The sequence below is a fragment of the Coturnix japonica genome, chromosome 9 (genome assembly GCF_001577835.2).
Source record: "Coturnix japonica isolate 7356 chromosome 9, Coturnix japonica 2.1, whole genome shotgun sequence".
Classification (NCBI taxonomy): domain Eukaryota; kingdom Metazoa; phylum Chordata; class Aves; order Galliformes; family Phasianidae; genus Coturnix; species Coturnix japonica.
The window spans coordinates 19960545-19980570 of NC_029524.1; the positions used below are offsets into that span (position 1 = coordinate 19960545).

General features: G+C 42.9%; 2 protein-coding genes and 1 long non-coding RNA gene across 11 annotated transcripts in view; 1 reads left to right on the forward strand and 2 right to left on the reverse strand.

Annotated features, from left to right (window-relative positions):
- Positions 1–759: 759 nt before the first annotated feature.
- On the reverse strand, positions 760–17976 carry MLF1 (myeloid leukemia factor 1). Of its 5 annotated transcripts, none has more exons than XM_015872102.2 (8): positions 17911–17976; positions 7522–7684; positions 4950–4994; positions 3569–3658; positions 3025–3153; positions 1817–1976; positions 1084–1210; positions 760–946 (listed from the first exon to the last, which is right to left on the reverse strand). In XM_015872102.2, the coding sequence occupies exons 2-8, from the start codon at positions 7654–7656 to the stop codon at positions 841–843; spliced, it is 792 nt and encodes a 263-aa protein (XP_015727588.1). In that variant the 5' UTR covers positions 7657–7684; positions 17911–17976; the 3' UTR covers positions 760–840. The 5 variants fall into 5 exon arrangements, with proteins under 5 accessions (XP_015727588.1, XP_015727584.1, XP_015727583.1 ...); XM_015872098.1 differs by lacking the exon at positions 17911–17976 and adding an exon at positions 11592–11722 and having other exon boundaries at positions 3569–3655; XM_015872097.2 differs by lacking the exon at positions 17911–17976 and adding an exon at positions 11592–11722.
- On the forward strand, positions 14362–17621 carry LOC116653856. Its single transcript, XR_004308426.1, has 2 exons — positions 14362–14585; positions 14688–17621. It is a non-coding gene; the product is annotated as an uncharacterized LOC116653856 (long non-coding RNA).
- Positions 17911–20026, reverse strand: part of RSRC1 (arginine and serine rich coiled-coil 1) — a 98183-nt gene continuing 96067 nt past the window's right edge. For 4 of the 5 annotated variants that reach the window (XM_015872094.2, XM_015872096.2, XM_015872092.2 and 1 more), the window contains one exon: positions 18193–19726. In XM_015872094.2, coding sequence (XP_015727580.1) covers positions 19634–19726 — 93 coding nt within the window. In that variant the 3' untranslated portion in view covers positions 18193–19633. Of the gene's footprint in view, positions 18005–18192; positions 19727–20026 lie in introns of those variants that run through there. The other variant, XM_015872093.1, reaches the window with a different exon arrangement.

A 20026-nucleotide genomic window follows, 5' to 3' on the forward strand; every position in this document is an offset into this window, starting at 1 on the left:
AAACCGTTTCTTGCGTAACATTTTCACGTTGCTGTGCGTAACAGTGACCCATCACGTTTCCCTCTTTCCACCATCATTAATACAAGCAGTGCTGTTCTGTGCTCACCCAGCCCATAGCACAGTTAGAATGGATCTCTCCATTGAAGTGCTGGTTACAGCTGAGTGTTAGCACAGGAATGAAAAATAATCCACCACCTCCAGAGGAAACAAAGGATCACACACAAAGGAGCACAACTTATAACAGAATGCCAATAAACTTAAAGTATTTGCTGTTTTAATATCCCCCTCGCTCTTCTTCAGTTTAAAATCAAGATGAATCTGGGAATTCTCTACCAATTCACAGTGTGATTTTAAGTCTATATACGCAGTGCCTACAGCGCACTGTAATTCTTATAGACTGCTTCATCACCAAAACAAATAATAATTGTGGCCATACAGAATAGGAAGAGAATTTACTTTCTGTGCAAACTATGCCACGTGAGGGGAAAAGGCGATTTCACTGGGGGTAATAAAGAGTCTGAGAATGGTGCAACAGCGGTGGAATAAAAGACTTTGCTACCTTTTTAATCAGAATTTAATCAGAATAAACCATTAAAGTGCTTTTAAGTGGACAGGGTTTTTTTGTTACTTTTCTTTTGCTTGTTTCTTGTCTTTCTTCTTAAAGTGGCTTAGCCTATGATCTGAAGGTTTATACAACATTCAGCAGTCCAAAGATTAGAGTAGCAAGGCACACTAACACTAAAACAAAAGACAGATTGGTCATATGTACGTTGTATACTTATATTGACATAAGCAGTGCAGCACCATTGTTTTTTTCTGTACCAACTCCCTCCCAATGAACTATTTCTTGCTGCTTTTGATGGGGACTTGTGTTCCTTTCACACTGAGGTCATTCTCCATGGAAGCTCTGGGTCCCCTGGAGCCCACAGATGTGAGTGGTTTCTCTCTGAAACAAAAACCAAAAATAACAGTCATCAAACGACACAAGAATAGGGAAATACACATGGTTTTTGATGACTTGTTACTTCAGAACTGTATTTTTATTCTGTTGCTAGCATTTCCATAATACAAAATTATTTTTACCTTCCATCTTCCTTACGTGTGTGCTGAACGCTGCTGTATTTCGGAGCATCTAAATTGCACCTGCTTCTCGATGGCCTGAACTTGGAAATCTCTTTCTGCCACTCCTCATCAAAAGACTGAGCCTCATCTGAAAAAGAGTGAAAGTTCCCTGTTATTTTAAATAGATGCAAACAGGACAGGAAAAAACAAAACCCATTCAATGAAAATCAGGGTTTTGAACTGTTTTAGACTCGTGGCCTGTGAGTCTTTATATAACCTGCAAACCATCTCTATGGTATATGCAGGAGACAACTGAAGCTTGTCACAGGTAGCCCTAAGTTCAGAAGATTAAAGAAAGAAGTCAGTGTGCTGTGTGGTTAAAACAGGCACATGTTTTTACATCTCTTAAATGCATATTTTTTATTACCGACATAAGCAGGATAGCCATATATTACACAGAAGATAGTAACACCCCTGTTAAATACTTGTTCAAAACTGTAAATCACTTGAAGTACCTTCAAATACAAATTAATATTACAATTTCTACCATTTGCTTGTATAACACAACATTAACTGGTTACTGTAACCTAACGTCTAATGTTTTATTGACTAAAAAAACCCTGATTTGCAGGCTCAGCACTTTCTGAGACTTACGAAAAGGATTTCAAGCTTTTATGGTTTTCAAGCAAGAACTTCAACATTAGTACAGGAAACATTTGCATTAAACACATCAGAAGTGCACAAAGCGACATACTTTCATCCAAGTTGATGAATTCTTGGTTCATTTCTTCATCACCAGTCTTCCTGTTCTTTGATTTTTTTACAACGTGGGCACGATCACGGATGTGATGACCAATAGCCATTTTTTCCACTCCACTTTCAGAATCCTTGAGTGCTTTTCTTGTCTCCTTAACCTGTAAAAAAAAGGAGAAATCACATCATTTGAAAAACATCAAAAAAAGGTTAAAAAAAAATTACTTTTCTTCTCCCTTTTTCAAAAAGTGAGTGAGGTGTGACGTGCTTTTCCAGCTGCCTCATTTCTTACATTGGCTGAACAGACAGCACAGATCAAGTCTGTTTTCTTCCTGCCAACACAGATTAAACAAGAACATCTAAAGTTACATAAGTAACACACATGCTGGATATTAACTGTTGGGAAAAAAGTCTAGTCTAAATATACTGCACACAGACACGTATTCAACACTCTCCTTGACAACAGGATGAATAATAGCTGATGCCAATACTCCCAGCATGAAGGGACAACTAATTACTAGGCTGGCATGTTGACCCAGGCAACCACTTATCACTGTGTTCATAAGGATATTATTAGAACCTTTTTGATAACTGAGTGTCTGCTTGAGCATGAGCACATCCCACAGCCAAACATGCTGAACAGCCTTTACTGCTCACATATAATCTTTCATGAACCTTGCTTCAGGGTTCAAATTAAATTGAGATTTCTTAGCAGAATTAGATGCAACAGCTGCAACCAAGTCAATGAAAGGGCATCTTCATGTGAAGCACTACATAAGCATTTGGAAGTACTTGAGGAAAGGGCAGGATTTGAAGCCATGCCCTACACAGATAGGCTGCCTTTTGTTATCTTCTACTACAGACAGATTTTTAAATGCACATAAGATGAATTAATTACAACAAAGAGAAATACACTGGAGACCACCATGGGAAATCAGCTGTTTAGCACTCAGTTCTTCCAGCTTTTGATAGGCCTGCTGTTTGTTTAGGTGTATACTTAAAAGAAGCACAAATGACAAGGAAGAAAACAACACATTCGCATAAAGTACCTTTACTGAAGAACAGCATTTAAACAGACATGTATTTTTCTAAATTATAAGAGTAACTGCCTGCAGTAGAATGAACCAGAGGAACCTGGGGTTTGCTATAGAAGATCCTGCACTCCAATGGTTACATACCACCTTTTTGCTGCATCTCAGGCCTACTTACACCTCCCGGAGCTGTGCGTGTCTGAGCTGCAGCTTGGAAAACTTTGGGAGGTTCATCTCCTACTTTGGAATATGTCATCACAGAGGAGGAGCTGAAGGTGTGTGCATCTGGATGGACTGACAGGTCATCCTGCAAACAACGTACACTTCTCTTTAATTAAAGTCTGTGGATAATACACTTACATTCTAAAATTATCAATAAGAAAACAAATAGCCCTTTGACAGATTAACCCTCAGCCCCAGCAGCACAGTCATGGGCTGCTGAGAGCAGCCCCCAGCACAAGACAGGCCCTCACTGTTGTCTTGGCATCATCTTGGGCACAGGTCTTCCAACACCAGGGAACATGGCACAAGAAGTATGGGCAGCAGCAAACTGCTCCAAAGCTTGTATGGCACAGCTTAGTTTAGTAGAGAACAGATAACCTCTAAGACCAGTCCTCCCATATACAGTACGTAACAAGTTGCATAAAGTTGTCATCTTTTTCCTGGCAAGATTCTGTTTTAAACAGTTGTCATTCTCCAACACAGTTTCAAAATAAACTTACAAATTTTCTCTGCATCTCCAACATGCTGTTCCTCATATTTGACATCATTCTGTCCATCGCAAGAAAGGGATCCCCAAAATCTGCATCCTGCTAAAAGAAAACAGTTAAAATTAAAAGAAAGACGGATAATTCTACAATTTGAGGCTGGATTTTGACATGCATTTATTTTTCCTGCAAATCAAAACACCAACAGGGCTTTCAGAGCCTGCAATTCATAGCCATAGACAAGCCAAAATTCATCTTTTTGCATGAAAAACTGAAAGCTACCATGAGGATTGTTAAGTTGGAGATACTGGAAAGATAGAAGTAAAAGATTCCTAACACTCAAATGTCAGAGTAAGCTCATATTGAGGCCACTTTGCACAAACTACCGTTAGTTCTACAGTAATGTATGACCCTCCCTACTTTACATATCTGCTGAATATCAAATTATCTTTGTCATGCAAATCCCTTAATGCATATGGAACCAGCCTGCAAACCCATCTCAGATGGCACAGCTGTTCCTCAGCAGAAGAAAGTGGTTTTTCCAGTAATATAAGGGCAACCAGGGAAAGCCAGGGAATCATTAACTTGGGATTCTAATGGTGGCTGAGTTACCCCATGCAACAGATATATCCCAGAAAGCATTGATTGTTTTTACGTAAGCAGAAGATCGATCCAGTATTACATAAACAACATTAAGCCAGGTTTACATGCAGAATTTTATTAGTACAGCTTGTAACTGATGCATATACTGACTGTACAGATGAAATCTACCTTTGGTGGAAAAGAAGCCTAAAAATACCAAAGAGAGAGACAGAAAAACAAAGTAGAGAAAGAGTAACCTATCCTAAGTGGCCATCTGGGAAGTGAGCAGCACAGTCCCAAATGAGCATCGTCCTCTGGGCTCCTCTCCAGCACAGCAGGTGGGGATGATTTTCACCATGCCTTCTCCCTCCTCCTGTGAACTTTCACTTGGGAGCTGCTCAAGCTTCCTGCTGGGCTGCCTGCGTTCCTACACCAGCAGCTCTGGTTGGAGTGTGCTAATCAGGTGCAAACACAGCACAGGGGTTTTTCAGCTGCAGAGCTGGGAAGGAAAGGCAGACTGCGGGGCTGCACGCAGCAGGCCCTTAGCATTACCAGGTGCTACGAAATGCAAACATGCTTCTTATGGGGGCACAAAGCCCACATTCCTCCAACTAATGGATATATGCATCATTCAAACATGCTCATTTAAATAACCATATATCTAAACATTGAAGATCTGCAATAAACAAACACCCAATAACAACAAGAGCAGGTTGCACACGCACCAAAACTAGCCTTTGCCCATGCTTTAGTTATGCAGACAGTACACACATTTAGCAAAAGCTGCCCACATTGTTTGTCCTGGGATACTGACCATTCTACCAAAGCCTGAAAAGGGCATGAGGGAATAGCTCATGGCCTAGAAAAGAAACCAAAGGATTCACATCATTTAGTTATTGTAAAAGCAGAAATACCTACTGCACCATCATATACAGCATGTGACAAAGACGGTCATCCCAGAAGTCCTTGATAACTTGTAGTGTGCTACAACAACACTATATGAAACAACCTGGGTATACAGCAGCAAAATATTTAAGACCAATTATAATCTAAATGTCAGGATAGCTACTGCTTTTCAAGTCACATTCACATGCAGGTACTAGAAGACTTTAAAGCTAGAAGTGGAGGGGCTGGTATGACATGGCCTGTGTACTGAAATTATTTAAGATAAGGTCCAGCAATTCAGATGTCACCCACCTCTCTGGGAACACTTTATTCTACTCACGCAATAGAACCCCATCATTGGGAGTTGATTAAAAACAACAAATCAACAGCCCTGCTTCATGTACATTTATGTAATTAAATTTCAGAAGGCTGGTCATTTTTTAAGCACTACAATTCTAAATGATGCAGCTGACCTGTTCACAAGAGCTCTTTGTGTGTTGAGAGATTGATATAAATATACAAGGTTTCTCTAAAATATCCATACATCCCTCGCAACAAAATGAAGAGTAATTTGTCAGCAGTTTCAAAGGTCAACACAAAGAAGATCTAAGTCAATCTATCATCATATGCAGAGACACCCAAAGACAAATCCCCCCCTTCAGCAAGCTATATTCTTCTGCAGTTGTATAAATAGATGTAGCTATCAACACCAACACAGTTCCTGTTTGGCCAGCTGATATTGAATAACCCTATACGACAGGGTAATTAAATGCTGGGGAACAAATCTGTGTTTCTAGGAAGCTAAGGCTGGAGAGTTACATAAAAGCTCACCTAAAGAAAGACTGGTTAGATGGAGCACCAGACACCTTATGAGAGCTTTAAGTACAGAAGCAAGGAATTATCTGATTCCTGAATAACTTTATCAACTCTTACAGACTGTGGTTGTCTGATATGTAGTGACAGAAAACAGTGTGATGGTATCGAGTATAAAAGGATATCCTCGGAATAGAAACACCTACACTTTACTTGAGGGAATCCGCAGTGGTAATCGCAACAAAGTGTGCTTTTCATGGCAGTAAAGACATCCATTTTTTCCCTATATAAACATCAATTTATTTATTCTTAAGTGTTGGAATCATTTCTGAAGAAATGCCATTAAAAGCAGTTTGTTGACAACTATGAGGCTCAAGTAATCAGTGTGGAGTTTGCTGTGACATCTCTTAGGTGAAAGATGAGGCACATTAAAAGATACTGAAAACATTTTTTGCACGTGTGGAATTCTTTCGTGCTTATCAAAACAACACAGTGCTCCTGTACCTTTAACTCCCTTTTGTAACCACAGATAAAAGTATCCTTCGCCTTATTGCCTCATTGCCAAGAATAAGGCATGAAGTGGCCTAAAATATTAAGGAGAAAAGACCTGCTGCTTTCCATCATCTCTTGAACTACGGCCTAAGAATCAGCCTCAGCAGACCAAAAGATCATGCTCTAGTTAGATCCAACAACATCTATATCTGAAACTAACTGGCCCTGTATGAGCACAGAGGAAGGAATCTGGCAGTTACCCTTCTCACACACAGGCGACACTGTGTTTCATCTATGCTTATCAAACTCTCAACGTCTAGGTTTGAATAACAACAACCAAACCCAGCTAAGTTCCACAACTCCCTGTAATACGTTCTGTCTTCCAACTGTTTTTGGAATCAAGCACTCTATATTATAGCAGGAGACTGTTCAAAAGCAAAGTATTTAGCCTGGTGGAGGGAAGGGAACCAAAAGATGTACATCCTCTCTAAATACAGATAAGATTTAGCTGCAGAAGTAAAAGCTGTACTTGTCCTGCATGCTGTAAAGGTATTCCATGTAAAACAGATTGTTACCAACTTCTCATTTGCAGATGGTAGCTTAAAGCAACAGCAGGTTCCATGAAACATCCTTACTCTTTAATTAGTATATCCACATATCTAGAGAAAACTTATTAGGAGTCAGACCAAGTACAGAACATGAAGCCTTATCCACACCAAAGAAACTGGAACAGGGCTTAGTGTACCTGTGTAGGTTCTACCAAGTGGCTGAAACATCACATTTTGCTTAAATTCAATGTTAACAATGTTCAGAGAAGGCTCTGCCTTTGGACACCTCTAAAGCCTTCCTGCAGTAGCAATGTTTAATAATGTTTGTTTTAACAGGCATTTGATAAGTATTTGTAGTTCTCGTTCGTTTCATTAAATATTATATATTCAGTGTTTAACAACATGAACGTTTGTTAGAACCAAAAGCACAATGTGTTTGTCAGTGTTAAGCAATGAACACTTAAACAGGGAGCCATTAAGGAATACAGAGATTCACATCTCACTGTTACGAAACAAGCTGACCAAGGAGCTGAGCCAGGCTCCATTTCCACTGGACCAATTCAGCAGGAACGTGAACATGAAGCCAATTCTATTACCAGTAAATGTGAGTTGTGTGTAGCAGCCCTCAGAGATTAAGAAAGGACTTACTCTTTGATTTCCTCTTAGAGCAACCTGAGAATCCTGGCGTGCTCTTCGATCCACCGTTCTCTCCCTGCCATCTGTTACACTGAGAAATGGATCTCGGCCAAAGGGATCAGAAAAGCTCCTCATCATCTGCCGCATGTGTTCATGGTGTGCGGCAAAAGGATCGCTGAAAGACACATTCACACAGTCAGGGGGTTATTCCAACTGAGGTAAAATAGCTCTGACAGTTTTAAATCCCTTTTTAAAATCATTCTATATGGTTCTCCATCTCTATTCCTTATTTTAAGGGACCCAACTGTGCGATAATTTTTACCCTTCTGCTCCTTCCCACCTCTCTGGTTGGGTGCTTTAGTTCTTCTCAGATGCTTTCCTTGCTCTCCTGTGTTCCTGAGTGTCTGTCCATACTGCTGTTCTAAATACTCCATCATTGGCATCCACGTTTGGCTTTCTATCTGCATAGAGCTACAGAACCAACCTATACTTTATCACTTATTAATATTTAAATATCAGGAACTGCAGGTAAAAGAACGCCCTTAATAGCACACCCAGCACTCTACAGTCAAGCCAACTCTACCACCTTTATTTTACTTCCCCACCATTGCTCCTTTTCGCCTTCCCACTCCTCCACCCTCACAAATCACATTCTCACATCCCTTTTCACCACTCTGGAACAACTCTTACCATCTCTTTGCTTTCCTGTTATTCTCCCCCCTCCTCTCTGCTTTCTAACCACTCAACATCTGTCTGCAAAAGTCCACAGAACCCCACCAAGTAATTTCAGTGCTTGGCTTGGCACGCAGGTAAGACACTGCTAGTGCTGCTCTCTTATTACTTAATTCTTTGCTTTCTTTAATTTGGCCAAGAACTGGAAAGTTCAAACAGAGTCCAGAGAAGGAGTAAAACGTAAGATATTATGACTAATGATGTTATATGAATTGCACTGCTGCCTCTGGCCCAAACACCAGAAATGACTACTTCATACAGCAAACATTTCATTTCCTCCCTTCATATCCAGCCTCATTTTCCCCTTTGCCGTTCCACTGAAAGCCCCTTTATTAACATCACCAGTCACTTCCCAGCTATGTTTACTTAGACTTTGTAGCACCTCATCTCCCTTCCTACCAATTTCCTGGTGTTTCCCAGCTGTCTCTCGCCCTCCTTCTCCCCAGGACTTTGCTGTGACATCGCTGCCTCCATGAAGGAGGAGGCTGGAGGAGGTCCCAGGCTGTTCCTCCAACTCTTCAGTCCCTATCAGCACCTGAAGCTGCCTTCCTGCTGCCCACCCCGCACCTCCCATCCCACACACATCACTGCCTGGCAACTCTTTGCCCTCTACAGACTCTTAGTACAAAGCAGCATCTAATTGAATTTTTCTTTTTAAGAGATTCAATTAGAAATGCAAAGCTAATACATTTGCAAACAAGACTCTTAATGCAACACTATCCCTTTAAGCTGTGCATTTAGTTCACTGCAGTGCAGACAGACCGTTACAGCTCCACAGGAGCAGTTTTTCCACTGCTGTAAGTAGACCCTAATCTACCCCACTCACATGACTGCCAGCTTTAACTTCAATCCCAAGGCGATAAGCAGCTCACATACAGGATGAAGAACAGATGCAAACAAGTCACTGTGCAGGCCAAGGTGAGGGAAGCACGCAGGCCCTATCACAACGTGGGCATATTTCCACACAATCTCAACACCACAAAGTTCAGGTTGGTGTGGTTACCAGGACAAAGATGGATGAACTGTATTCCAACAAGTGTAAGATTTCTCCCCAGCCTCTCCCAGTTCAGAAGCAGGTCACACAATTACTTCTAACACAAGCAAAACAAGATCCATGGGCTTCGTTTAGATTAAAAAACGAAACACACCTCTGTTGCTTTTAGTGTACATAACACACACAATATGACCCCTAACACAGCCACACTTCAGGCCTGATGAAATTCATTTTGTCCTGCTTCACATTCTCTGGCCTCTTGGCCACTCACCTTCTACTACAAGCATTGCTACGCTCATAAACGCATCCAAACTTGGGGATTTTTGCTTTTGTTTTTTGGACCTTTCAAAGCAAATCCTATGAAACAATTTAGAAGCACAGCTCCTTACTGCCATGGGCAAGGAAGGAGGATACAAACTGTGCAGCAACTGAGCTCCCACCTCCCCAGGGATGTTGTGGAAGCAGCTGTAAGGAGGCTGAGTGTTGTCAGGCTTCCAAAGCAGCAGCGCTGCTCCTGAGCGTACAGAAGTTGGGCAAAACCAATGCTAAGTCAGCAGGGAATCACTGCAAGATAAAGCATCTAAAAGGATTAAATAACTCTACCAGAGGATACAAGACCTTCAGTCCTTCGTTCCAATCACGCTCTACAACAGCAACAGGTACAGAGTAACTTCGTTTAGTTACTACTGGCCACCTGGTATTCAAACTGAACTCTTCAAGGAGAAAGACAATAAACTCCTGATGAGACTGACACAACTTCTGCACAGTTCTGCTACAGAAGTGATGGTGGAAAAAGCAGTTCGTTTTGTAAGGATTTCACACATTGAATCTGTGCCCTTCACATGTTAAGCACCATAAATGAAGTTGCAGAAGCAGCCTGAAGAGAAGACCTTGAGCAATAAGACAAAGGCTGCGCACTAAGTTAAACACACTTAAACCCACTTGGCAGGAGGGCTGCAGCTCCTGCACCTGTCTGAGCCATCAGGCACAGCCCTGCTGGCCACTTCCAGGACAGATGGAGACGTTCCCTCTCAGACACTATTTCCAGACCAGCAGTCAAAACCTCTCCTTGTGAGGCAGCTGAAGCCTCTTATTGCACTACCTTGGAGGCTCTTCTTATCTGAGGTAATAAACTCATTTCCTTAACTATATGTAAAGCAGATCGATGTGGATGGTGCCAAGGAAATGAATCTCACTATCAAGCTCTTATCTCTTTCACACACTCCCTCTGTCTCCTGCCAGCTACTTTCCTCCAATTTTAACCCTCATCAGGACGTTGAAAACTACAACAAAGCAACTGAACTGAATAAACCAGAAGGCAATTGCCGTTTCAGAGGATCACAAAAGCACGTTGCAAATTACTACATATGAGACAATTTCCATCGTTATTCCCATTCAATCAGAGCACTGTGTGGCCTTTAGTATCCTGTCCATGAGGTCTGAGCTGCTGTGACTGTCCCAACCTCCTTCCCAGTGCCAGGAAGGCGCTGCTGCAGCTGAGGTTCCCTTTAAGGGGCACAGCCTGAGCTCGGACAGCCCGTCACTATGGGATGCAGTCAACAAACCCACACCACAGGGCCCAGTGTTACCCTGCCTCGTCCACCCAGCCCTACACCCTGAGCTGTGCTAGCGATTAAGCTCAATATCACAGAATTATCAAGGTTGGAAAAGACCTAGAAGATCATCTAGTCCAACCATCACCAATACTTCCCAGCTAAATCATATTCATCAACACAACATCCAAACATTTCTTGATCACTCCCATGGTCAGTGACTCCACCAGCTCCCTGTGCAGTGCATTCCAATGCCTGACTACCCTTTCTGAGAAGTAATATTTCCTAATGTGCAGCCTGAATCTCCCCTGGCGCAGCTTAAAACCATTCCCTCTAGTTCTATCACTGAATACACGAGAGAAAAGTCCAAGCCCCAGCTCACTACAACCCCCCTTCATGAAGTTATAGAGAGCAAACATCCTACACTAAAATGGCTTTATATATACATATATATAATAATTTATGCTCCTTTGCGTTCTCACGTCCCATTTTCACCCCATTTCCATCCCATTTTCAGGTTCCAGGCTCAAACACCAACACTTTTGATCACAATAACCCCCCATTCAGAGCCCAGGACCCGCCGTTCGCTCAGCGCTGTCACTGTGTCACTGTGTCACTGTGTCATTACCACGCAGCTCCTCACGGATGCAGGTCACTATTAGGCCCGGCTCGGCCTTTAACCCCCCACCGCCGCCAACCGCGCTCCGTGCGCCCCGTCCGTCCCCCACATCGCGACCCTCACCCCCCCACCGCGTGTGTAGAATTGAATCTCGCCCCCCCTGAGTCCAACACCCCGCTCTCACCGGAAGAACGGATCGTCCTCGAACCACCGGCCCATGGCCCCGAACATGGCTGCGGCCCCGCGCGCACTGAGCGCCCACCGCCCCCACGGCCCCTCACGGCGGCGCCCGCTCGCCCACGTGACGCGTCCCAGCGCCGCTATTGGTCGCTATGGGGCATAGGGGCGGGGCTACCCGCTGCCGTGGTAACCGATGGCCGCGCGCGCTCCCGCTGCAGAAAGTTCGGGGCTGGGGGCGGCGGGAGCGCGCACGGAGCGGCGCCTCAGGGCGGGATGTGACGGGGGGGATAAAGAGCGCGGGGTGCGGGGGGGGCAGGTCGGAGCGTAGGGATGGATTCAGTGTTATCCCACTAGATGGCAGCAAAACAAAGCCCCGCCGATACCGGCGTCCTGCCAAGCGATCCTCACCGCCACACAGGGCCGGCGGAGCGGCTCCTTCATGCCCTGAGGAGGGGCACACACAGCCTTCAATGCACGATGGGGCGGCACTGCCTGCTGGGCGGCCTGTTGTGCTCCCATACACAGCATGGGCTTCATGGTGAACTTGTTTGCAGTCTGCCACCCAAACCTCACCGAATACATGTATATTGTCATTATTCATTGCTATTTCTGAGCAGACTCTGAGCTCAGTTACACAGTGTAGCCTTTGCATGAGTTCTGCCTTGCAATAACAAGCCTATTACTTCCATGCGATGCCAAAGGCAGCTCGGTGCCTTCCAGCAGCTGCTGAGCGCACACATTTCACCCCCAGTTTCTCACTGAGATTCCTATGGGGTCAGACTCCTTCCCAAGTCAGAGCAGCCCCATCACAGTGCAGGTAACCAAGCAAAACGAGTCCCAGTTATTGCTAATTCCTCTGCTGCTGGTGGGAGATGGGCCCTGTTAGGGGCGAGCTCATTATGGGCTCACTACCACCACACAGCCAGTCCTCTGCTCGCACACTGATACCTCTAATTGCTCAGGCCTTCGTACAGTTTGTGTCTGCTCGAGTTACGTTTCTTTTGTGTAGATAAAAAGACTTCTGTAAGAAATCACCTCAGTGCTGCAGCGCTGTCAGTCTGGAGGGCATCTCCAATGAGATTAATGATGTCTGCCTTAATACGAGAAAACTTTGCATAAATGAGATTATGGTTTCTGCTGAAACCTGCCAACTCTTATTCATTTGCGGTAAATATTATCTTTAATTAAAAGTTTTAAGGTATCTTGTTCCTGAGCTAATGAGATCTACAGTGATTTCCCTTAGGAATTAATTTACCTTCTTAATTCTTATTCATTTTGGTGATATGACTATTTAAATCTGATTCAAACTTCAGAGCTTTGTTGAACGTATTCATCTAGAACAAAAGGTCGTTTTGCCATATTGACGTTGAGTTGGTGTTTATAATTCCCTCTCGGTTCCATGGGTATTTGTGTAGGTTCCTGCCCCAAACATCCCCCCTAACACTTCTGTTTGTGTTACCTGCTCATGCTGTGCAGTTCTTTCTGCAGCTGTTTCACTTTGGCTCATCTGCTTTCTCTTCCATCCAGAGCACAGATCAATTACAGTGAGGCCAAAAAGAAGATCCTGATTGTGATCAACTTATTTAGCACTGCAGAGTTATGTGAAGTGCACTGAACTATGTGAGCAATTTGTGGGAAATACAGGAATATTTGTCTCTCTATCCGTGCAGTCATCAGCTCCTGTTTTTATACAGGGATTATGTCTGACCAGTGGGTGTGCTTAGCACTTGGAGGTGAAAATTGCATTACTGCATACATGTCTGAATAGGCAAAGTGCCAACCAGCAACTGGTTTGTGAGAATGCAACCCAGAACCTGTGTGAGGACTGAGCACCAAAGGGCAGCACTGCTGGCTGGATTCAAGACAGATACTTACCGCTGTGATAGCAAACATTTATGTACACAGCCTGACTCTGTGTTGCGTAATTAATTAGGAGACACCCTCACAAGCTATCATTCTTTGAAGGAGATTAAGAAGTATTTTACACAGCCTGCTGTGGAAACCCATTGCCAGCTCTGTTTTTGAACTGCTGCTGGGTGAGGAACGGGTTTTGTGGCACCAACTGCGCATGTGTGGGGCCGTGCTATGTAAAGGACCATCACCCACTCCTGCAAGTTGTTGATGGCCTGCCATTTATAACTTGCTGCAGACCAACTTCCTCCCGTCGCACACAAATTAGAGGACTATCAATAATGCATGAGCTAATAAGTAATGCTTGTGCGCTGTTGTCTGGGCAGTAAGCATCATTTAAACTAGAGAGATCCTCATGTTGGTCAGGCTCCATGGCCATCATGCACAGTACCTGCTGAATTAGGAGAACTTCGAGTCCCGTAGAAAACAAGGCTATTAAATGCACGTTATCACAACATCAAGTTAATCCAGTTCAGAAATGATCACAGTGTATGACTGACTTCACAAGTAACACAAGTACTAATTGTCAATTGGAATAGCAAGGAAAGGTTTTAATCAGTTCTGAAGAATGGCAGCTCTTGTTGCACAATTACTTCTAACATTTGCTGCAGCCCCTAACTTCCAAAAAGTGTTCGTTCTGCTTTTCTAGCTATTGAGAACCAGCAGAGTATATTAGAAATAGGTCCTTCTTCTGAACTATTCTGGAAGAAGCCTGGCAGCGGACCACTTGGGGCTCAGATCTGTTCTGTGCTGCAGCCTGCGCTGCCCAGCAATGTCAGAAGCAAGGTTGAAGGTAATCTGAGAGGACTCCAACAATCAGAGCTCAACCCCTGGTCCGTTTTGTAAGGATCAGCAGTTACTATTTACATTTAAAATGTATTGGCATAAATGAGGAATCCTGACTTCTTACATCTTTACAGTTAAATCCTTTTATGGGTGGGCTCAAAGATGCACTGCCATTTCCAGAGGCTGGAGTGTATTTTTAGAGGAAGCCTTTTGATAGCGTTGTTAAAAACTGATTGCATTCCATCCCTAACGTCAGCCTGATGCAGAGGATTTTGCAAAGGCAGTTTGTTATAAATTGTTGGTAAGTGTCAGATAAAAGCATCATTCTACTCCAAGCAACCAGCGGTAGACATGTAATAACATTTACATTAATATTTTATTTAAATGTATCATCAATTCACAGAGTCACCCTGCTCTGTAACTGGTATGAACTGAAGTGCTACGCCTATAGCCTACAGAAAAACACTCTGGAATTCACCAAGAAGGTATCCAAAAACAAACCTGACTATTTTTACACGTTAGCTGTGTTTGCTTTCTGCTAATAACAATTAATGAGATTTGTTTGTCTTCCTTTCAGGTCTGTAATGGGGGGATGCAGCCGCTGCAGGCAGCAGATGTGAGCAGTGGCAGCCCAGAGGATGCGCTCACTGCCCAGCCAGGTCAGTGCTTTGTGCTGGCAAGGGATGGGGTGCACACACTGCTCCTTCCCACATGGTCACCCAGGGAATTCACAAAATACAGAGGATTTTACCTGTCTGACGGGTATTTTTTGTTTGACAACATTTACATTCTAAGGCACCAGCACATGATGAGGCAAACTGCTCTGCCTGGTTCCCCTAACAGCAGCTGCAGGTAGGAAACAAAAAGGCAAACACAGTTTGTGTACTCTTATTTATATGGCCACCGTGGGTCGTGCGACAGCTGCTCCGGGGCTGCAGAGACATCTAGTGGGAATGAGGCTCTCACAGCAGCAGCTCGGAAGCGTGAGAAAGCACCTTCACACTGCAGCATTTTCAGAGTACTGCACTCCAAAATGTGCCCAAGGGCTGAGATGCTCCTCCTGTCACCACTGTAAGACTATGCCATGCAGTCGTAATACATACTGCATTTCTAAAGTAGCAAGACCAATAGCCAAGTAGTGATTTTCATTTTCACCTGGGTTTAAATCGCACTAGAACAATAATTTTCAGCTTGCAAAGCACACACACGTTGCTGGGTGGGAGCCCAGCGAGCAGAGAAATGCAGTTCTGTCCTGCTGTGTGTTGCTGAACTCCCTCTGCCCCTCTCTGGGCTGAGCTTCAACTCCGGTTTCCTTCCAGAAGGAGTGCAGTATCACGGTACATCTCGTCCTGCAGTGGCAATTCCAGGGTGACTCAGAGCCTAAGTCCTGCTCCCTGCTGTCATACAATCTGACCCTGCCACCTCTATTTTTTCTCTAGATCTCACCAAAGTAGTAAGACAAAGAGGGCAGGGAACAATCAGGAAAAAACCAAATCAAATGAAGTACAAAGTCAAAATTACAAGTGGTGAGTAGCTTAAATTCTGTTGTACTGTAACCTATGGCACTGCTTATAATTCCTGCTACAATACGAAGTCACCGCAGCCTTGTGGCACAGGTGGATTAAGTCCTGGGTTCGAGTTGATCTCTTCTAAAACAGGTTTCTAGAGTTCAAGGATCTCTGCTAAAAATATCCTCCTTCTGGTAACATGACAAATGGAAAACTGTGATCATAGGGAAGGCTGGTTTTGAGTTACTGATGAAAAAACGGCCTTCAGGATCACTCAGTCCTGTTCATATCTGAAAGCTTTAAGCAGAAGTAGCAAAATTTGATCTCCTGGCCAGCAGTGTTGTCACAGCTACAAAAATCCTTCTAAAATACTGTAACCACAATTTAAAAGTAAACACGGCTGATTTTCAAGGAATTATCATAATTAAAAGAGAAATAGCTGTGGACATGCTGGATGACTCAAGGGCTAGTGAACATTTTACCTGAAAGTTATCAAATCAAAATCAGCCTGGCTTGATTTAATTGATGGTGGCTGTTCGGCAGGCTAAGTGAAATGAGTTTGCTAATGTAATTTCTAGGGGTAGAGGTCTTTGCTGACTACCAGAAGTCAGAATAGATCAAGTTACAGCATTATCTTTTCACTCCTACACATGATTTGGCTAAGTCAGATTTAAGGTAGTTCAGTATTACGAGGAACTCTGTGCTGCAACCAATTGTATCTGAGACACACTGCCACAAGTCCTGAATGACAAAACCTTAGCACAGATGTCTCTAAGGACTACACAATGCACCCAGCAGCCCCAGGTTTAGTTGGGCAGCTAACAAACAACTGCTTCTTTCCCTTTCTAATCAGGAATCCATCCACGTTCACCAGGAGGATGAAATAAAGTGGAAAATACGGCGAGAAGAAATACAGTTTTAATAGGCAAGAGTCATAAATTGCAATGGTTTACATTGGAAAACCTCAGAAGCAAAGACGCTAAGAAAGCAGAGCAACTGTAGGAAGGTAGGATTTTTTTCTCTGGCTCAGGAAACACGTGGACTGAAAGACAGCACTGCATTCTTGCAAGACCACAGTGATTAATCTGGGCACATAGATGAGTTTCGTGTCTGTGTTATGACGCACTTAATAAAAATCGTATCTGGCTATCCCATTAGGTAATACATTTACGTTTTCCTCAAGCAAAAATGCCCCACATGTGGAGCTTATGGAGTGCACATGTATTTGGACACAACCCTTTGAAAATATGTCCAAAGCTTGTAAGGTAATTTTAAGCGGTAGGTTTTTCAGAATTATGTTTAGTCTTGCAATACTGGGTATAGAATCGAGTTTCTTTGTAATGTTGCTTCCCTCTCTCATCCTTCATTTCTGATGCTCAAATATCTGTCTGCCTTTGACAGGAAAATGAATAATTTATCACAGGATGCTATTCAAGTAAAAGCAAAATAAGGAAATAGAGAGTTTACACAACTTCAATCAAGAGCGCTGTAGTAGACAGTTACACTTGTAACCCTCCAGACTGGCCTTACACAACCTTTATGGGAACAAACTCAGTGCAACAGCTGAAAGTTTAAGCTGGAAAATCAGCAACAGCAGCTTCTGAGGGCAGAGTGCTGATCCAGCACCTCTCTGGTAGGACTCAGCTTTGGAAAGCACCGACATTCACTGCAAACAAATCCTGCAGGAGGGCACTGACATCACATGGGTTGGTGTTAGAACATCCAGCTTCACTTATGCAACAAGGAATCCATGCTATGATTCAAACTCACTTGCAAGATACAACACCTGGCACTGCTAAGATTGATAATAAACTCCAAGTGAAATCTTACCTTCATTAATCACACACTTGAGCGTCACAGACTTGGTTTAGACAGCTTTAAACATCTGTGTTGTATGAACCCGCAGGTTCCTAACAAGGATAGGACACTTGCTAATTTGTACCAGACGACATCTAGTTAAAATCCCAGTCCTGCCAGGCCCTTCTCCCAGCACCAACAGCTTCATAAACGTCAAGTATGCATAACGAATGTTCAAGATAGGAGTTGGAACAGGGGCAGAAGGTGATAGAAATCAACTTGACAGTGACTTGTTCAGCGTCCAAATTATGTCTGGCATACCTCAGTGCAGGACTTTATCTTCAGCCTTTCTCCTCAGAGGATCTAAATGCGTTTTCCTTCCAGATCTTGCTCACAGTTCTTCAGTGTGGACCTGCTGGACAGCCATAGTTATTGACTGGTTAGAAACCTCATTACTATCACTAAGCCTTGCCCACTTAGACTGTTCTGTAGAATTTTCTTAATAATCTATAGGGGATGCAAATGAAATAAGAATGATTTTGCATCTACCAGAATCATCCAACATAATCTGTGAAAAAGAGGAATTTAATCCAGTGCCCTCTATGGAGATCAATCAAAGTTTATTTACTATAAAAGACACACAGGAGGTGATTAGGAAAAAGGACAATAACGAATATTTGCTACTTGAAAATGCTGAAATGAAACAAGGGAAAAGGTTTTTTTCCAGTGTTTCTTGCAGACAGTCGGCACTTTTAATGTGGGATCACGTGAAACCCACACTGCTCATAATGACAAACTGACAATGTGTCAAATGCTAATTTCATATATTTTCCCATTACATCAATGATCCAAACAAAACTCAGACGGCCAAAGTGCACTTCCAGAATCTTCTTCCCTCAATTAGCAACAACAAACTTAAGGAAAAGCAAACAAACACACAAACCTTCTGAATTTCTTCATTCACAAAGGAGAGCGGATGTAGGTCATTCCCCATAAGATATTTATGTCCAGAAGTTGCAGGTTTATTTGAGTTTCCTATCAATATCATAGTTTTTCCACAGATCTGCTAGACACCTCAAAATAAACACGCCTGTGTTTTGTTTCTCTCTCGTATTTAGTTGGATGATGGGCAGACTTTTTTATTTGTAAATATATTTTAGGGAGAATTCTGCCATGGCCGAATTTGACTAATCTTTCATTATTTTAAAGACAGGCCTGGACAAATGGAAACTTCAGACACTGAGAGCAGCCTCTCAGCACAGAAATAGGCATGTTGTTATTCTTTTTGACAAAGGTCTGCATCAATAGACACAATCTTTATATTATTTTCCATTAAGAATGCAGAGAAAACTGTTTCTTACTGCTTATCAATCATTTTAATATGCTTAAAATTGCATAGGAAACACAGCTATTGAAAACTGCTGGAAACGTAACAGGTTTATTTAAAAGAGCAACATGGTTTTTCCCTAAATAAAGCCCAGGATGCTGACAGCAGTGGGTGGACAATGAGGAAAATTTGAAAGAGCATTTCTTCCCACTTAAGACCACCAAAAGTGAGGCAGGTGAGGGGCAGAGCGCGTCAGTTCAGGTGGCCCCTTGGCAACGAGACTGCCCACAGTGGAAGGAAGAAAAGATAACAGCAGTATAATTTGCCCTGGATCCTTCTTCAGCTGCAAAAGATCTGACGGCCCAGGGTGGCATCATTTGTACTCCAGCTGTCTGAGCATTGGTAAATCTGAACTTTTTTTGACAGCCTTATTTTTTTTCATTTCTCTTTAATCTGTTACATGGTTATATATTTTGGGGGGATCTGGAAGTTGTATGTCTAGGATAGCCTTCCCTTCTCAGCAACCCAAGTAACACAGTGATGAACTGGGAAAAAACGCAGAATGGAACATTCTTGTGTATTCAGATGAAATATTTATTCTCTGTACAACTCCTCCTGACTATTAAAATCCTCTCAAAAGAGAAAAATTAAACAATTTAATGGTAGGATTTCATAGTGCTCACAGAGAACTCATACACGATGGTTGCATCACTTTGCTTAGGCCACTGGACTGCCCATCAGCCTTTCCTGCCGCAGAGCAATCAGCCTCTGGAACCACTTCTCTTCTGCTTCTGCCTTCTCAGTGAACAGCTGAGAGATGAAGGGGAGAAGAACAAAAGTAGGCACAACTTCAATTTGTTATAACGTGCTGAAATACGTACATGCAATGTCAGCACCACGAAAAGAAGCCCAGCTACATACAGGTATTAAAATACTGACATAAATACAGAAGTTAAGGTTGAGACCTCAGTATTTTGAAAGCCAACGCGGCCTAACTTCAGTCTCCCCCTAAAACAGTGAATCAGTGTCTCACACCGTTTTTAGCCATATCCATTACTTGGAACTTGCATTAGTTTATTTATGGCAGAACACTTTTAACTTCCTCATTCT